Source organism: Oncorhynchus gorbuscha, linkage group LG16 (genome assembly GCF_021184085.1).
Source record: "Oncorhynchus gorbuscha isolate QuinsamMale2020 ecotype Even-year linkage group LG16, OgorEven_v1.0, whole genome shotgun sequence".
NCBI lineage: Eukaryota > Metazoa > Chordata > Actinopteri > Salmoniformes > Salmonidae > Oncorhynchus > Oncorhynchus gorbuscha.
In genome coordinates, this window is record NC_060188.1 from 72,159,799 (window position 1) to 72,177,229 (window position 17,431).

Genomic DNA, 17,431 nt, shown 5'->3' on the forward strand with positions numbered 1-17,431 from the left:
GTCTGACCTTGTTGACCTTGGTGTCCTCTACAGTCTCTCTGGAGATGTCCTGTGTGATGTCGGGACAGAGGATGAGGAGGATGATCTGCAGTGGCCACACGGCTGCCTTCCTCTTGGCACTCTCAGCAAAACTGTCCACTAGGTCAAACAGCTTCTCTGCACAGTCTGGGAGAGACCCGGCCAGGCAACAACACAGTCAGGGAGAGACACAACCAAGCAACGACACAGTCAATTTGTAAGTCGCTCTGGATAAGAGCGTCTGCTAAATGACTTAAATGTAAATGTAAAAACACACAGTCTGGGAGAGACACAACAACAGTCAATAACACACAGTCTGGGAGAGACACAACCAAGCAACAGTAGTCAATAACAGACATACAGTACCAGTCAAAAGTTTGGACACACCTACTCATTCAAGGGTTTTTCTTTATTTTTACTATTTTAAATATGGTAGAATAATAGTGAAGACATCAAAACTATGAAATAACACATATGGATTAATGTATTAACCAAAAAGTGTTATATTTGAGAATCTTCAAAGTAGCCATCCTTTGCTTTGATGACAGCTTTGCACACTCATTGGCATTCGCTCAACCAGCTTCATGAGGTAGTCACCTGGAATGCATTATAATTAACAGTTATGCCTTGTTAAAAGTGAATTTGAGGAATTTCTTTCATTCTTAATGCGTTTGAGACAATCAGTTGTGTTGTGACAAGGTACAAAAGATAGCCCTATTTGGTAAAATACCAAATCCATATTATGGATAGAACCATCAAACGCTTTGATGAAACTGTCTCTCATGAGGACCACAACAGGAAGACCCCGAGTTACCTCTGCTGCAGAGGATAAGTTCATTAGAGTTAACCAGCCTCAGAAATTGCAGCCAAAAAAGAAATGCTTCACAGAGTTCAAGCAACAGACACATCAACATTAACTGTTTAGAGGAGACTGCGTCAATCAGGCATTCATGGTCGAATTTCTGCAAAGGAACCACTTACTAAAGGACACCAATAAGAAGACTAGCCAAGAAACACCATCAAGGGACATTAGACTGGTGGAAATCTGTCCTTTGGTCTGATGAGTCCAAATTGGAGATTTTTGGTTCCAACCGCCGTGCCTTTTTGAGACGCAGAGTAGGTGAATGGATGATCTCCGCATGTGTGGTTCCCACTTTGAAGCATGGAGGAGGAGGTGTGATTGTGCTTTGCTGGTGAAACTGTTGTGATTTACTTAGAATTCAAGGAACATTTAACCAGCATGGCTACCACAGCATTCTGCAGCGATGCGCCATCCAATCTGGTTTGCGCTTAGTGGGACTATCATTTGTTTTTCAACAGGACATTGACCCAACACACCTCCAGGCTGTGTAAGGGCTATTTGACCAAGAAGGAAAGTGATGGAGTGCTGCATCAGATGACCTGGCCTCCACAATCACCCTACCTCAACCCATTTTCGATGGTTTGGGTCGAGTTGGACAGCAGACAGCAGAGTGAAGGAAAAGCAGCCAGCATATGTGGGAACTCCTTCAAGACTGTTGGAAAAGCATTCAAAGTGAAGCTGGTTGAGAGAATAGGAGTGTGCAAAGCAGTCAAAATATATTTACATTTGTTTAACACTTTTTTTGTTATTTCATAGTTTTGATCTCTTAACTATTATTCTACAATGTAGAAAATAGAGGTCGACCGATTAATCAGAATGGCAGATTAATTAGGGCCGATCTCAAGTTTTCATAACAATCGGAAATCAGTCATTTTGGACGACAATTTTGCAGATTTTTTAAATAAAAAAATAAAAAAACTTTATTTAATCTTTATTTAACTAGGCAAGTCAGTTAAGAACACATTCTTATTTTCAATGACTGCCTAGGAACGGTGTGTTAACTGCCTTGTTCAGGGCCAGAACGACAGATTTTTACCTTGTCAGCTCAGGGATTCAATCTTGCAACCTTACGGTTAACTAGTCCAATGCTCTAACCACCTGCCTCACGAGGAGCCCGCCTGTTACGCGAATGCAGTAAGAAGCCAAGGTAAGTTGCTAGCTAGCATTAAACTTAATCAATCATAATCACTAGTTATAACTACACATGGTTGATGATATTACTAGTTTATCTAGCGTGTCCTGCGTTGCATATAATCGATGCAGTGTGCATTCGCGAAAAAGGACTGTTGTTGCTCCAACGTGTACCTAACCATAAACACCAACGCCTTTCTTAAAATCAATACACAGAAGTATATATTTTTAAACCTGCATATTTAGCTAAAAGAAATCCAGGTTAGCAGGCAATATTAAACAGGTGAAATGGTGTCACTGCTCTTGCATTCACTGCATGCAGAGTCAGGGTATATGCAACAGTTTGGGCTGCCTGGCTCATTGGGAACTAATTTGCCAGAATTTTACGTAATTATGGCATAACATTGAAGTTTGTGCAATGTAACAGGAATATTTAGACTGATGGATGCCACCCATTAGATGAAATAAGGAACGGTTCTGTATTTCACTGAAAGAATAAACGTCTTGTTCTCCAGATGATAGATCATTAATATGGTCGAATCCGGAAACTAAGGCTCGCATTTCTGTGTGTTATGATGTTATAACTAAGTCTATGATTTGATAGAGCAGTCTGACTAAGCGATGGAAGGCACCAGCAGGCTCATAAACATGAATTCAAACAGCACTTTGTGCGTTTTGCCAGCAGCTCTGCTGTTTATGACTTCAAGCCTATCAACTCCCGAGATTAGGCTGGTGTAACGATGTGATGTGAAATGGCTAGCTAGTTAGCGGGGTGCATGCTAATAGCGTTTCAAACGTCTCTTGCTCCGAGACTTGGAGTAGTTGTTCCCCTTGCTCTGCATGGGTAACACTGATTCAAGGGTGGCTGTTGTCGTTGTGTTACTGGTTCAAGCCCAGGTAGGAGGGAGGAGTGGGACGGAAGCTATACTGTTACACTGGCAATACTAAAGTACCTATAAGAACATCCAATAGTCAAAGGTATATGAAATAAAAATGGTATAGAGAGAAATAGTCCTATAATTCCTATAATAACTACAACCTAAACTTCTTACCTGGGAATATTGAAGACTCATGTTAAAAGGAACCACCAGCTTTCATATGTTCTCATGTTCTGAGCAAGGAACTTAAACGTTAGCTTTCTTACATGGCACATATTGCACTTTTACTTTCTTCCCCAAAACTTTGTTTTTGCATTGTTTAAACCAAATTGAACATATTTCATTATTTATTTGAGGCTAAATTTATTTTATTGATGTATTAAATTAAGTTAAATTAAGAGTTCATTCAGCATTGTTGTAATTGTCATTATAACAAAGACATTTTAAAAATTGGCCGATTAATCGGTATAGTCTTTTTTTGGGTCCTCCAATAAATCGGTATCGACGTTGAAAAATCATAAATCGGTCGACCTCTAGTAGAAAATAGGAAAAGAATAAAGAAGAGCCCTTGAATAAGTAGGTGTACAAACTTTTGACAGGTACTGTATGATTCATCACATTAGAACTGCAACTGCATCCTCACCAGCCATGTCTGTCTGTGGCCTCTGGTACAGCATGGTGAACTCATCAGGGTAGTTCTCCACCCAGTTCCAGAAGGCCTGAGGGGGAGAAAAGGGGGTCACACCACCTGCCTGGGAAGCACTGTACCCATCTTCTACTCGCAAAGAAGACTATCAACAACACACCAACTTGCAACAATATTTCCCGTCCTGATTGTATTGTCAAGCTTCAAGACCGGGGCTTCTGGCGAGCCACAGACGGTTAGTGTAACTGAAGTGTATCCAGATGCCTGAGCAGCTCCACAGAAAGTCAACAGACACTGCACTAGAGCAGGAGGAGCAGATCTACAGAAAGTCAACAGACACTGCACTAGAGCAGGAGGAGCAACTCTACAGAAAGTCAATAGACACTGCACTAGAGCAGGAGGAGCAGCTCCACAGAAAGTCAACAGACACTGCACTAGAGCAGGAGGAGCAGCTCCACAGAAAGTCAACAGACACTGCACTAGAGCAGGAGGAGCAGCTCCACAGAAAGTCAACAGACACTGCAATAGAGCAGGAGGAGCGGCTCCACAGAAAGTCAACAGACACTGCACTAGAGCAGGAGGAGCAGGGCAACAGAAAGTCAACAGACACTGCACTAGAGCAGGAGGAGCAGGGCAACAGGAGATGAGGACCAGAGACCACTAGGTGGAGAAAGTGAGTCTGTAGATAGATGCATGAGAGAGAAACAGAGTGGCAGACAGAGAGAGAGAGATACTCACCTTCTCTAAGCTGTTGATGACACTTAGCTGGGCAGGCTTCTTGAGGGCTTTGAATTTAAACACCGTCTCTGCAGGAGATGACAACCAATAGTGAGTCCACACTGAACATCAACAACGGTGCACAACTCAAAAGAAACAGAACATCTTTGGCTCTATCAAACGGATAACTTCAAATGGGACGGCTGTAGGTCAAAATAAAGCAATGAGACTGATAAGAATATGCAAATACCTTGTAGCAGTTTCTTTAGCTTGGCACAGTCCACATTAATGTACTGGATGAGCTCGATGTCATGGACATCCACTGTGTCCTCCGAACACAAAGTGAGTTCCTGTAACCTGAGGGGAAACACCGCAAAGATGGATATTTAATAAAGATGGTTATTTTAATCTCCTCGAATATTCATATTCAATATAATCACATCATCATTACAAAATTGTAGAGAAGTAGCAGTAGAGCATCATAATAGATACAGTAATCAAATGGTAAGTCTAGGTCTCATTTGACTACCGGTAATAACAGGACATCAAATAGGCTAGTCTGGATGAATGGGCAATGCTTTCAAGGTAAAAGCTGAGGACAAAAAGAGAGAGCGAGAGGCGACACTGGGGAGTGGCTGAGGTCAACTCTCTCTCCCTGTTTTAACATCACATAACATAACCAACTCCTCATGATTTAATAACCAGCCACTTCATCAGTCTGGGCCTGCCAGTCATGGACCAATAAAACCACAACACAGCTCGGTTAACAAGTGCAGACTGCAACTGACAGGCGAGTGGAGCAGCACTCTTCTCTTCTGCCTCACAACCAACTAGTACACCAGTGCAAGGAGAATGAAGACAAAATATGTGCTTTCTGAGCTTCAACAAATAATTAATATACCTGAGTGGTTAATAGTTACAGATGTTTTCTCCCCACTCCAAACCACACAGGTACACACACACACACACACACACACACACACACACACACACACACACACACACACACACACACACACACACACACACACACACACACACACACACACACACACACACACACACACACACACACACACACACACACACACACACGTGAGTATGCCTCCATGTCTTGTGCAGGTCCAGGTCCTTCTGGGGGTTGGTTTCACAGTGGAACATTACTCCACAAGACACAGACAAAGAGACTCTTTATGAAGGCTGCTGACAGACTCCCTTTCTCCCTCTATTTATTTCTCTATCTATCGGGGGTAGATGATAGCTCCAGCTTCTTTTTTCCTCCTTGCTCTCACTGAAGACCACAGGCCTGAACTGGTGTACACTTAAAGCTAACCCTTCCTCTACGTACAGCCTGAGGTCTACTACTGTGGCCTGTCGCTTCTCAGAGCAGCTTGGGCTGAGGGTTAGAGTTCTGGGTGTTTATGATCAATGTCACCTGGTGGAGATGCGGCTGAACACGGCATTGAAGTTGTTGCAGCTGAGGGAGAAGAGGACCCCGGAGGCGGAGCTACGTAGCTCGGCGGCATGCTGGTGGCCCTCGCGGTACGTGTGGATGAAATGACAGATCTCTGGCAGCAGCTGTTTCACCAGCATAGTCTCATCCAGACGCATGCAGTCCTTCGGTTGCTGAGGGATGGAGGGAAGGAAGGAGAGACCAGGAAGGGAGGGATTAGAGGAAAGGTTAGAGGTCTAAACATGAGAAAAACCTTTCAATGTCCTCACTGCCCGATTAGCCCAGAGAGGAGAGAATAGGCCAGAATAAAACCCTGCCACACAGAGAGAACGGTCAGTCAGGCTCCCGTCACAAGGCGTGCATCCCTGAAGAGACACATTCCCTCTCATTCATCAAGATATAAAACATACTTGGTCTAAAACATCCTTACCAATAGGGAAGATATCACAATCAGTAGGCTACAACTTCACACCACATATTTTAGATACAGTGCATTCTGATGTCTCTCACAGCCTTGAAACAATGCTGTAAATCTAGCTGAGATAATGGCTCTGGACAGAGTTGTCTAGACTAATGATTCTACCTGCTGGATTTGGACCTGCTGCACTGCAGGCCTGGGACCTGTCATTACACCTGTACACTGTGGAGGGACTGGGGACAGAGAGCGCTCTACTGCAGGCCTGGGACCTGTCATTACACCAGCACACTGTTGGGGGAGTTGGGAAAGAGAGGGCTCTACTTGGGGACAGTGGTGGATCATTAAGTGAAATATTTAATTGAAAAGAGAAGAATTTTCTGATTACTAGTACGGGTGTAATATGTCAATTTTAAATGAACTTGCAGGGACATGGGCTACTGAAAGAGGACATCAACGAGGCAAAAATAATTAGAAAAAATGATTCAGATGTCAAGAAAAAGGATGACTTGAAGAACCTAACAGCTGTCCTTCATCCACAAGCTCCTAGTAAAACAAATGAATACAAATGTCCGGAAACTCGGGGCAATCCCATCGGAGGCTCAGAATGCAAAGTCAAGATGAGCAAGCACCTGGAAAATCAATCTTCAGTGAGCACATCTTTAATAAGGAGAGGAGAGAAGGGAGCCAGGGGACTGGCTACTAACAGAGTTCCCCAAGACTGAAAGAAAGAGACAGGACTCAAACACACACTTCATGTGTGGGGAGGTGAAAGGGCTCAGATCCAGTCCAGAGCAAAGGCCACTGTCCCCACTGAGACAAAACATCTTGACCACAGACAGCCCACCACATCCTATTGTGTTATGCTGATATCTAATGGAGATCTGCTGATAAAAACCAGAACGCTGCATTAGGAGAGCTTGCAGGGAGAAAAGGAAACAAACCAGGGAAAAAACAGAGGGAGGAAAGGAGAACGAAGGAGAGTGAACGAGGAAGAGAGTCAGAGATAAAAGCCACATGCATCCATCATTTCCGTTTTTGATGGGGAATGATCCTCACCCCAGCAAGGCACTTCTCCAGTGTGTCCAGGATGATGAGCTGAGAGAGATACAGGTTCTTCTCCGCAGCCTCCCCAAATATTCGCTAGGGGAGAGAGAGACATGGTTGAGACATCTCCAACACTGTACCTGGCTCCATAGGCTTCAACTGACATTGTTTGCACATACAGCACACACACACACTCACCATGTTGTTCACATTCTTCAGGATGTTCGTGAGGCCACTGATGACCAGTGAGAACTTGTACTTGGAGATGTGTATCAGACAGTCCTTGTTGTGCTCTGTGCTGACTTTGGTGTGAGTGTTCTGTTGGCCCACTTTGACTGGAAGCTATAGAGGGGGAAAAGGGACAAAGTAAGGCTGTTGGTGATGTTACATGAATCGAAGTTGGTAACTTTGCTTCGTGTCCAATACAAATAACTCTAACGTACTGTCAAGAGCATTGAGTACAGGAATAGTCTTCTGTATACATTCCCTGTCAATAAGTCCATCACTATGTTTTCAAGGAGATCGCCTATTCTAGGTCTGCATGACTGAATAACTATACATTTGGTTAGCAGCGCTCCTTGAGCAGTGATCTCACAGTCTCTTTCTCTAGAGACCAACATGTCTGCCTCTAGTGAAGCCTCCTCTGCATCCTGAGCAGGGGATATACTGTATAGTAGGCTACACTACATTCAGTGGATGTGTCTGAGAGAGCCTGGCTGGCTGGGCTCTCCTCTGCCTCCAGCTCAGACAGGATGACAGTGCATCAGCTGGTCTAAGGCCCCAGGCTGACCAAGCCTTGCCTAGGCTCCGCTCCGCTCCATCTAGCCTAATAACAGCAAATCACAGCTCCATGTGACACCCAAACACCATTAAAAAACAAACACTCAAAGCAACCCGACTCTCACTTCTTGGAAGAATTTTCCCATTTGGTGAGGGACAGCAGTACAGAGGCATGGGCTATTGTAGAGCTAGCAGGACAAGACGCTCCCCTCCCGGACATCAGAAGAGACATGTTGGATAGAGAGGAGTGTAGAGCACTGGGGAAGCCTGGAGGGTGGCCCCTCCCTGAGCATATAATCCTACACACACAAGGGGTGGATGTGCTGAGCTGGGCTCACAGACACACGCTATATTTTGGGCTACAGTTGTACGCACGTGCGCATGCACGACCAGACACACACAAGTTTACAAGCAGGACAACTAATACAAACTCATTTACTTAGTCTGCAAAGTGCAGAGGAAGTCCAACTTGACAGTTTTGTATAGCCTATAGCTTCTTATAAGCTAAACAAATAAAGGTTTGGAGATCTTTGAGGTTGACACACTCTCAGTCCCAACCATCCAACAGGTCCTGAAGAGGTTCCTCCCCCTACAGCAGGAGAATGACCTAACACCCTGACCCCCAGCACAGGCCAGGGAGGGGCTGCTCCTCTCCTGGATTAGAGACATGCGTATGTGTGAGGGGACGGAAATGAGAGTCCTGAGACTTGAGCATCTTCCCTGCAAACACACACAGAGAAACCCGCATGCAGATACACTGGTTGACATCCATATTCAGACCAGGCAAACAGACACAGGGCCACTTTGTTTCACTGGCACGGTCTTCAATTCCTCTAAGGTCAATCCCTTTCCTTAGGAGTGCTTTGGCACTAGTCAACAGGGCACTGCACATAAAGAGGGGAGAGAGGAGTACACTTTTCTTGTTGACGTACCGCCAGAAGACACACAAACGCCTAAGTAATTCAGTTTTTGCTGAGTGTCAACATAAAAACAACATTTAGGCGAGCACAGAAAAAAAATGGAGGTTGGGATTGTTGTGAATCGTGGAGATATTTATGAGCGAACATCCAAGATTCCATCTAAAAGAAGCATGGCTCTTCTTCACGTCGCTGAGCTTCTCTCTCAGGGCTTGTAAGCAGCATCAGGGATCAATGTCACATTATCAATGAAAAGGTCAAAGGTTTCACAAGCTCAAGCACAATAAATTCAAGCACTAGTTTAAGACACTGTTAGAGTAAATGATAGGGTTTAATGTAGTTTACACAAATGGGGGAAATAAATGGAATCCTATTCAATTCCTATTCAAAAACACACTACAATATCCTTGGATGTGGCACGGCGGAAGTAGCCCACCTTTCATTGGATTTTGAAAAGGATAGTCTGAATGAACTCTAGTGAGGGTTAGATTATTTGTAGGGTAATAATCTCGAATGCTCTGCTTCGACCTCAATGGGTCAAGCTCGAAGAAAGGTGATATAGCCAAACCTATAATATCAGAGGTTGAGCTGCTAATCTCAAAGCTGATTCTGACTAAAAGCAGTCCCAATCCCACCAAAACCCAACATACACAATCCTTTTTAATGAGTAAGTTTCAGTGGCACTATCAATAGGCTTAACAGTCAAAAGTGGATTTAAATTAGGCCTAATCTCCATGAAAACTTCATCAAAGTGCAATGAGCCACACCCAGCCACTTGGCCTGCCAAGCCAGAACAGTTAGCTAACGGATAAGGGGGCACAACTTCAACTGAATCTCTGCTACAAGGGACAGGCAGGCCTATCGGCCTGGAATAGTCTGAACCCTTGAAGATGGAGAAAGGTTACTGGGGAGCCGGGACATTTGACTATTAATCACTATGCTACCACTGAAACTTTCAAAATTATAATAGCGGATCACAGAAACTAAGTGTTGTGATTGTCTAGGTTACTGAGACTTCTGGCCTGTTGCATACAGTCTAGCCTCCTCATGTTATGTACTATATGAATATGTCCCTGATGTGGTTACCAACACCTTAGATGGAACTGATAAGATAAACCAGGTCCCGCCCCCGGCCCCCTCTCCAAATACTACTGCTGCACCATCGAGAGACCGGTTGCATCACAGCCTGGTATGGGAATTGCTCCGTCCACAACCGCAAGGCCTTCTAGGTGGTGGTGAATACAGACCAGTACATCACTGAGACCACACTCCCACCCATCCAGGATATCTACTCAAAACAGTGCCTGAAGAAGGCACACAGCACCAAAGACCCCACACACACGAGCTGTTCTCTCCCTTACGGTCGGGCAGTCAGTATCGGAGCATGAGGTCTGATACAGTTTCAAATCTACAAGCCATAAGATTAATGAACACATGAACCACCTGCTCTCATTCTCCTCACATCAGCAAACATGCAGTCCCTCACACACACACACACACACACACACACACACACACACACACACACACACACACACACTGAATCTACAAAACATTAAGAAACCCATCCCCTCTTTTGCCCTCAGAACAGCCTCAATTAGTCGGGGCTGGACTCTACAAGGTGTCAAAAGCTTTCCACAGGGAAACTAACAGGACCGAGTTTGGGAAACCTTTTGCTAAATTACTCAAATGTAAAATGTAAGTAAGGTCTAACCCAGGGCTCTCCAACCCTGTTCCTGGAGAGCTACTTTCCTGTAGGTTTTCACTCCAACCCTAATCTAGTGCACCTGATTCTAATAATTAGTTGGTTGATAAGCTGAGGTTGGAGTGAAAACCGACATGAGAGTAGCTCCCTAGGAATAGGGTTGGTGAGCCCTGGTCTAACCACCTACCCAAAACAAGCCACAGTAGTCTAAACATCCACAATTACTAATCTCCACTGAGCTATTGGGTAAAAAGGTTTTTTTTTTTTTTTTTTAAATGGGCTTGCTTAACACTTAAGAGATATTTGATAGAAAATACACATGTAAACCAATCATGTTAACAGTGTATGGCAATATGCCCACAAGTCATCTTTCCTCTTGCAACAATGAACAGACCCAAAAGTGTATTCATTTGATAGGATTCATTAGCCTTTATTTATTTTTACATATAAAAACATGGCATTTCCCATTCCATAGGTTGATCATGTAGGCATAACATCTAGGCCTATACTGCAACATACTACAAACGTTACCGATCATAATCATACAGACTGGGCCTGTAAATTTGATTACATCAATTGTATGAAAAAAGCAACACATGCAAGGGTGACACAATGACATCACTGCTTTGCATATAAGTAAGCCTACTACAGTACAACCATAGCCCATACTGATACTGCATCAGGTAGGCTAGGGGTAATTCCAAGGTAACAGAATTACATTTGACTCCGCATTTTCACTTTAAAATGTATGCCAAACAAAAAACATTTATTTCAAAGTTTAACAAAACATACAAATCTATGCAAAAGGACTACTTTGAACAGTTTAAACTGAAAAATGTACAAAAACAAATTAAAGTGGAAGATCTGTGCAGATGCAAATTTTGGTAATGGAATTGTGGTAAAATCTCCCTCAGGTTTTTATGCGACCACGTTTACCAAAAATTCTTAAATGTCTACCCCCAAATTAAGATTCAAAAGGTGTCTGCAGAAAGAATGGGGTGTCAAGCTATGAGATGGCACCTTGAGTTTGGCAATAAATCTGTTTTGGTTATTGAACTAGTCCACATTAAGTGGACAAGTAACGGTGCAGTGGACCCGGTACCGGTGCAGTAGAGTTCAGTTCAGTAAAGTAGAGTATAGTTCAGCACAATATACTGTAATACACTTTTCTTTACTGTAATGTGCTATCCAAACTTGTGCAAGATAGGTTCAGATTTGGTGACGTCCATTATGGTCTGTGAACCCCTTGGGTTGTACCGTGTCGGAGATCTTTGTGGGCTATACTCGGCCTTGTCTCAGGATGGTAAGTTGGTGGTTGAAGATTTCCCTCTAGTGGTGTGGGGGCTGTGCTTTGGCAAAGTGGGTGGGGTTATATCCTTCCTGTTTGGCCCTGTCCGGGGGTGTCCTCGGATGGGGCCACAGTGTCTCCTGACCCCTCCTGTCTCAGCCTCCAGTATTTATGCTGCAGTAGTTTATGTGTCGGGGGGCTAGGGTCAGTTTGTTTATCTGGAGTACTTCTCCTGTCCTATTCGGTGTCCTGTGTAAATCTAAGTGTGCGTTCTCTAATTCTCTCCTTCTCTCTTTCTTTCTCTCTCTCGGAGGACCTGAGCCCTAGAACCATGCCCCAGGACTACCTGACATGATGACTCCTTGCTGTCCCCAGTCCACCTGGCCATGCTGCTGCTCCAGTTTCAACTGGCCTGGGCCCTAGGACCATGTCCCAGGACTACCTGACATGAGGACTCCTTGCTGTCCCCAGTCCACCTGGCCATGCTCCTGCTCCAGTTTCAACTGTTCTGCCTTACTATTATTCAACCATGCTGGTCATTTATGAACATTTGAACATCTTGGCCACGTTCTGTTATAATCTCCACCTGGCACAGCCAGAAGAGGACTGGCCACCCCACATATGCTCTCTCTAATTCTCTCTTTCTTTCTCTCTCTCGGAGGACCTGAGCCCTAGGACCGTGCCCCAGGACTACCTGACATGATGGCTCCTTGCTGTCCCCAGTCCATCTGACTGTGCTGCTGCTCCAGTTTCAACTGTTCTGCCTTATTATTATTTGACCATGCTGGTCATTTATGAACATTTGAACATCTTGGTCATGTTCTGTTATAATCTCTACCCGGCACAGCCAGAAGAGGACTGGCCACCCCACATAGCCCGGTTCCTCTCTAGGTTTCTTCCTAGGTTTTGGCCTTTCTAGGGAGTTTTTCCTAGCCACCGTGCTTTTACACCTGCATTGTTTGCTGTTTGGGGTTTTAGGCTGGGTTTCTGTACAGCACTTTGAGATATCAGCTGATGTACGAAGGGCTATATAAATAAATTTGATTTGATTTGAACGTTAAAGGAAACAAAATGTCTACTTCATGTTCATCGTCTCCAGCACCACCTCAACACATGTGAAAATGGTGTGTTTCTATGTTTCGTATTAAAACGATGGAGGAAGATAAGTGTTTCCAATGATATCGGTGAGCATTGTGTGATTTTAAACAATTATGAGTAGGCATTGTTTACTAATTGGTTGCTGATGTCATTGGATGATGTCATCATCCCTTCAATATCAAGGCCAGGGTGGACTGACCAAGCTACTTTTCAACGTTGCTGGACATCCAGTGTCAGAGGTTTCTCAGTGGTTGAGGATGCTGATTACAGAAAATGAAAAGACAGTGGGGCTCATGGTGTAAGTGTCAGTGGGTGAGGATGCTGGTTACAGAAAATGAAAAGACAGTGGGTGAGGATGCTGGTTACAGAAAATGAAAAGACAGTGGGTGAGGATGCTGGTTACAGAAAATGAAAAGACAGTGGGGCTCATGGTGTAGGATGCTGATTACAGAAAATGAAAAGACAGGGGGCTCATGGTGTAGGTGTCAGTGGGTGAGGATGCTGGTTACAGAAAATGAAAAGACAGGGGGCTCATGGTGTAGGTGTCAGTGGGTGAGGATGCTGGTTACAGAAAATGAAAAGACAGGGGGTTCATGGTGTAGGTGTCAGTGGGTGAGGATGCTGGTTACAGAAAATGAAAAGACAGGGGGCTGAGGGTGTAGGTGTCAGTGGGTGAGGATGCTGATTACAGAAAATGAAAAGACAGGGGGCTCATGGTGTAGGTGTCAGTGGGTGAGGATGCTGGTTACAGAAAATGAAAAGACAGGGGGCTCATGGTGTAGGTGTCGGTAACAGCTGGGAGAGGTGACATTAACTGGAGAGAGACAGACAAAGGGAGGGGTCATCCAAACTGTTTGAACACTCTTAACACTCAATGTTTGACCAACAGAAAGAGAAAGAAAACAGTTATGAGCTCAACATAACAGTATGGCAGTGGAAGGGAGGACCGTAGCAGGTGTGGGTTGAGACTATTATGATTTCGCCAATGTAGCCAATTCAGTTGCAGTATTTCCGTTACTGATTTTTTAAAACATTTCTAATAACTTAATTCATAAACAAAATTGATATCAGTAAAAATCACTATAACTAATTGGTAGGTCTACCATTACTTGTTACTTCTGTGGACTTTCATTGTCCTCCCTCCTTATAAGGGAGAGACATTAGATAATATCATAAAGATGTGGGGTTTTGGTAATGGAATTACAAGGCACAGGGCAATATTTATTAAACTTCCAGAAGGTAAACAATTTCTCCAAAGCTATATAAAGCTTAAGTGTTGTATTGGTTGGCAGGGGTCTTTATGTCAACATTGTGTTTTGATGAATTTCTGATGCCTTTTAAGACTGTTTTTCTGAGCAGGTCAATAAAATATTCTCTCCCCCATGTTTTCCAATGCAATGAATGGATGGGACCTGATTGTCAATCTGCATAGATAAATCCACACAAACTGTAAACAAACTGGACGCAGCTCAAATAACACCGTATATGACTAGCTACACTGAACAAAAATATAAACGTAACATGTGAAGTTTTGGTCCCATGTTTCATGATCTGGAAAAAAAACACACAAAAAAACAGAAATGTTCCATACACAAAAAGCATATTTCTCTCAAATGTTGTCCACAAATGTTCACACCTCTGTTAGTGCGCATTCCTCCAATACCGAGGTAATCCATCCACCTGGCAGGTGTGGCATATCAAGAAACTGGTTGAACGGCATGATCATTACACAGGTGCACCTTGTGCTGGGGAAAATTAAAGGCCACTTTAAAATATGCTGTATTGTCACACAACACCACTGAGGTCTCAAATTCTGAGGAAGCTCGCAATTGACATGCTGACTGCAGGAATGTCCACCAGAGCTGTTACCAGAGAATTGAATGTTCATTTCTCTGCCATAAACTGCCTCCAATGTCATTTTAGAGAATTTGGCAGTATGTCCATCCAGCTTCACAACCGCAGACCATGTGTAACCACGCCAGCCCAGGACATCCACATCCGGCTTCCTCACCTGTGGGATTGTCTGAGGGGGTTGCTGATGATTATCTGTGTCTGTAATAAAGCCCTTTTGTAGGAAGAAACTAATTCTGATTGGCTGAGCTTAGCTTCCCAGTGGGTGGGCCTGGTTGTCAAGTAGGTGGGCCCACCCATGGCTGCACCCCTGCTTTGTCATGCGAAATCCATAGATTAGGGCCTAATACCTATATCTTAATTGACTGATATCCTTATACGAACTGAAACTCAGTAAAATCTTTGAAATTGTTGCGTTTATATTTTTGTTTAGTAATATTTAGCAGCTAGCTACTGTAGTGGCTAAGTGGCTATAAAGAAACAGTGCTTTGTAGTCCAAGGTGAGGCTATTAGTTAATGGAAATGACATGAACACACTAATTACTGGACACTTGCTTCGAGTTGACAAGCTGGCTAGCGACAAGGCTCGCAGTGGCGAGATAGGTAGCACAGTGTTATTGGCAGAAGCGGAATGGATTACAGTAATAACCACGCAAGCTAGCAGCTCGCTGCCCAATTCAACATTTAGTTAGTTCCTCCTTCTTGACAGTAAGAGGCGTGTTCTGTCGATTCCTTTGTTTATATATTGAGACTACATCCTCGTGGTTTCATTCAAAGGGATTTTAAATGCTATTTCAAATGTTAGGGACAGAATTGGTCCATGTGTTATTTCGTCCTCTCTCTCTCTGTCGCTGTCACTTGCTCCTGTGTGATGATGCGGCTCTGCAGGAGAACTATAAATTCTAGATCGGCTCAAAACATACCACTCATGACAGTGCAGCTTTCTTTAAATGATCTTGTCGCTAAACCCACGACCTCTATGATGTTACTGGGGAAAAAGCAGAGGCACAATTTCTGATACGATGTGTTATTCTTACCTGCTCGTCGAATCTACTAATTACGGCCTGAACCCATTCCACGGGTTTATGCGCCGCCATGGCCGGCCGGGTGCGAGCCGCGATGGGCCACTTGAATTATCCGTATAAATAATGATTCCTTTGCTATTTTCAACCAGTTAATCCTCAAATTCCGATGTTGATGGGGTTATTTTTTCTTTCTTTTATCAGACACACAACAATATCCCCATGACAGAACCGGAAGTTTGAATCCTCCTTCTCAATGAACAGTCGTCATTAGTTACCACAGCCACAATGTCATAATTATGGATAAACCCCGCCTATTTCTACAATTTATTTTCTTTAAATCTGTTTTTTTTTTAACGTAAGCCTTACCCTTAACCATACTGATAACCGTATGCTGAACCGTAACCTTACTTTAAGACAAAAAAGCGAATTTTTGTTTTCATGAATTGTTACGATAGAGCCACTGAATTTCTGGCTGTGGTAACTAGGGACAACCTCAATGAAGCAGGCACTGATGCTGTTTTGAGGAGCAGCTACTGCGCGTGCGTTGCAAGAATCTTTACAGCGTCCAGTATGAATACAAAAAAAGGGACATTGGACCAATGCCGTGTGTTTTCATCAATGACAGGTTTTAGATAACAAACTGGTGAGGTCACACTGCCTTAGGATTTTAGATACAGAAGAAACAGAGACAGAAATATTTTGCCGTTAAAACCAAATGCATAATAACAGTAGTTAAACTCTGTAGCTAACCTTTTTCAGGACCCTGTCTTTCAAAGATAATTTGTAAAAATCTGAATAACTTAAGGGTTTAAATACTGTTTCCCATGCTTGTTCAATGAACCATAAACAATTCATGAACATGCATATGTGGAGCGGTTGTTAAGACACTAACAGCTTACAGACGGTATGCAATTAAGGTCACAGTTATATAAACTTGGGACACTGAAGAGGCCTTTTTACTGACTCTGAAAAATACCAAAAGGAAGATGCCCAGGTTCCCTGCTCATCTGTGTGAATGTGCCTTAGGCATGCTGCAAGGAGGCATGAGGACTGCAGATGTGGTCAGGGCAATAAATGGCACCTGCGGGACAGGTACAGGATGGCAACAACAACTGCCCGAGTTACACCAGGAACGCACAATCCCTCCATCAGTGCTCAGACTGTCCGCAAAGATTGAGAGAGTCTGGACTGAGGGCTTGTAGGCCTGTTGTAAGGCAGGTCCTCACCAGACATCACTGGCAACAGTGTCGCCTATGGACACAAACCCACCGTCGCTGGACCAGACAGGACTGGCAAAAAGTGCTTTTCACTGATTCACAGTTTTGTCTCACCAGGGGTGATGGTCGGATTTACGTTTATTCTCAAATTGATGAACATTACACCGAGGCCTATACTCTGGAGCGGGATCGATTTGGAGATTGAAGTCATGGTCTGGAGTCATGGTCTGGGGCGGTGTGTCAAAGCATCATCAGACTGCACTTGTTGTCACTGCAGGCAATCTCAACACTGTGCGTTACAGGGAACACATCCTCCTCTCTCATGTGGTATCCTTCCTGCAGGCTCATCCTGACATGACACTCCAGCATGACAATGCCACCAG

At 43.9% G+C, this 17,431-nt stretch overlaps 1 protein-coding gene across 1 annotated transcript in view; it reads right to left on the minus strand.

The window, feature by feature from the left end:
• Positions 1–16,071, minus strand: part of LOC123999100 (neurofibromin-like) — a 67,315-nt gene extending 51,244 nt beyond the window's left edge. The window contains exons 1-8 of the mRNA XM_046304512.1: positions 15,844–16,071; positions 7,366–7,509; positions 7,180–7,263; positions 5,688–5,878; positions 4,503–4,609; positions 4,274–4,341; positions 3,533–3,608; positions 8–165 (exon numbers count right to left, since the gene is read on the minus strand). Coding sequence (XP_046160468.1) covers positions 8–165; positions 3,533–3,608; positions 4,274–4,341; positions 4,503–4,609; positions 5,688–5,878; positions 7,180–7,263; positions 7,366–7,509; positions 15,844–15,903 — 888 coding nt within the window. The 5' untranslated portion in view covers positions 15,904–16,071. The remainder of the gene's footprint in view (positions 1–7; positions 166–3,532; positions 3,609–4,273; positions 4,342–4,502; positions 4,610–5,687; positions 5,879–7,179; positions 7,264–7,365; positions 7,510–15,843) is intronic.
• Between the last annotated feature and the right edge of the window lie 1,360 nt (positions 16,072–17,431).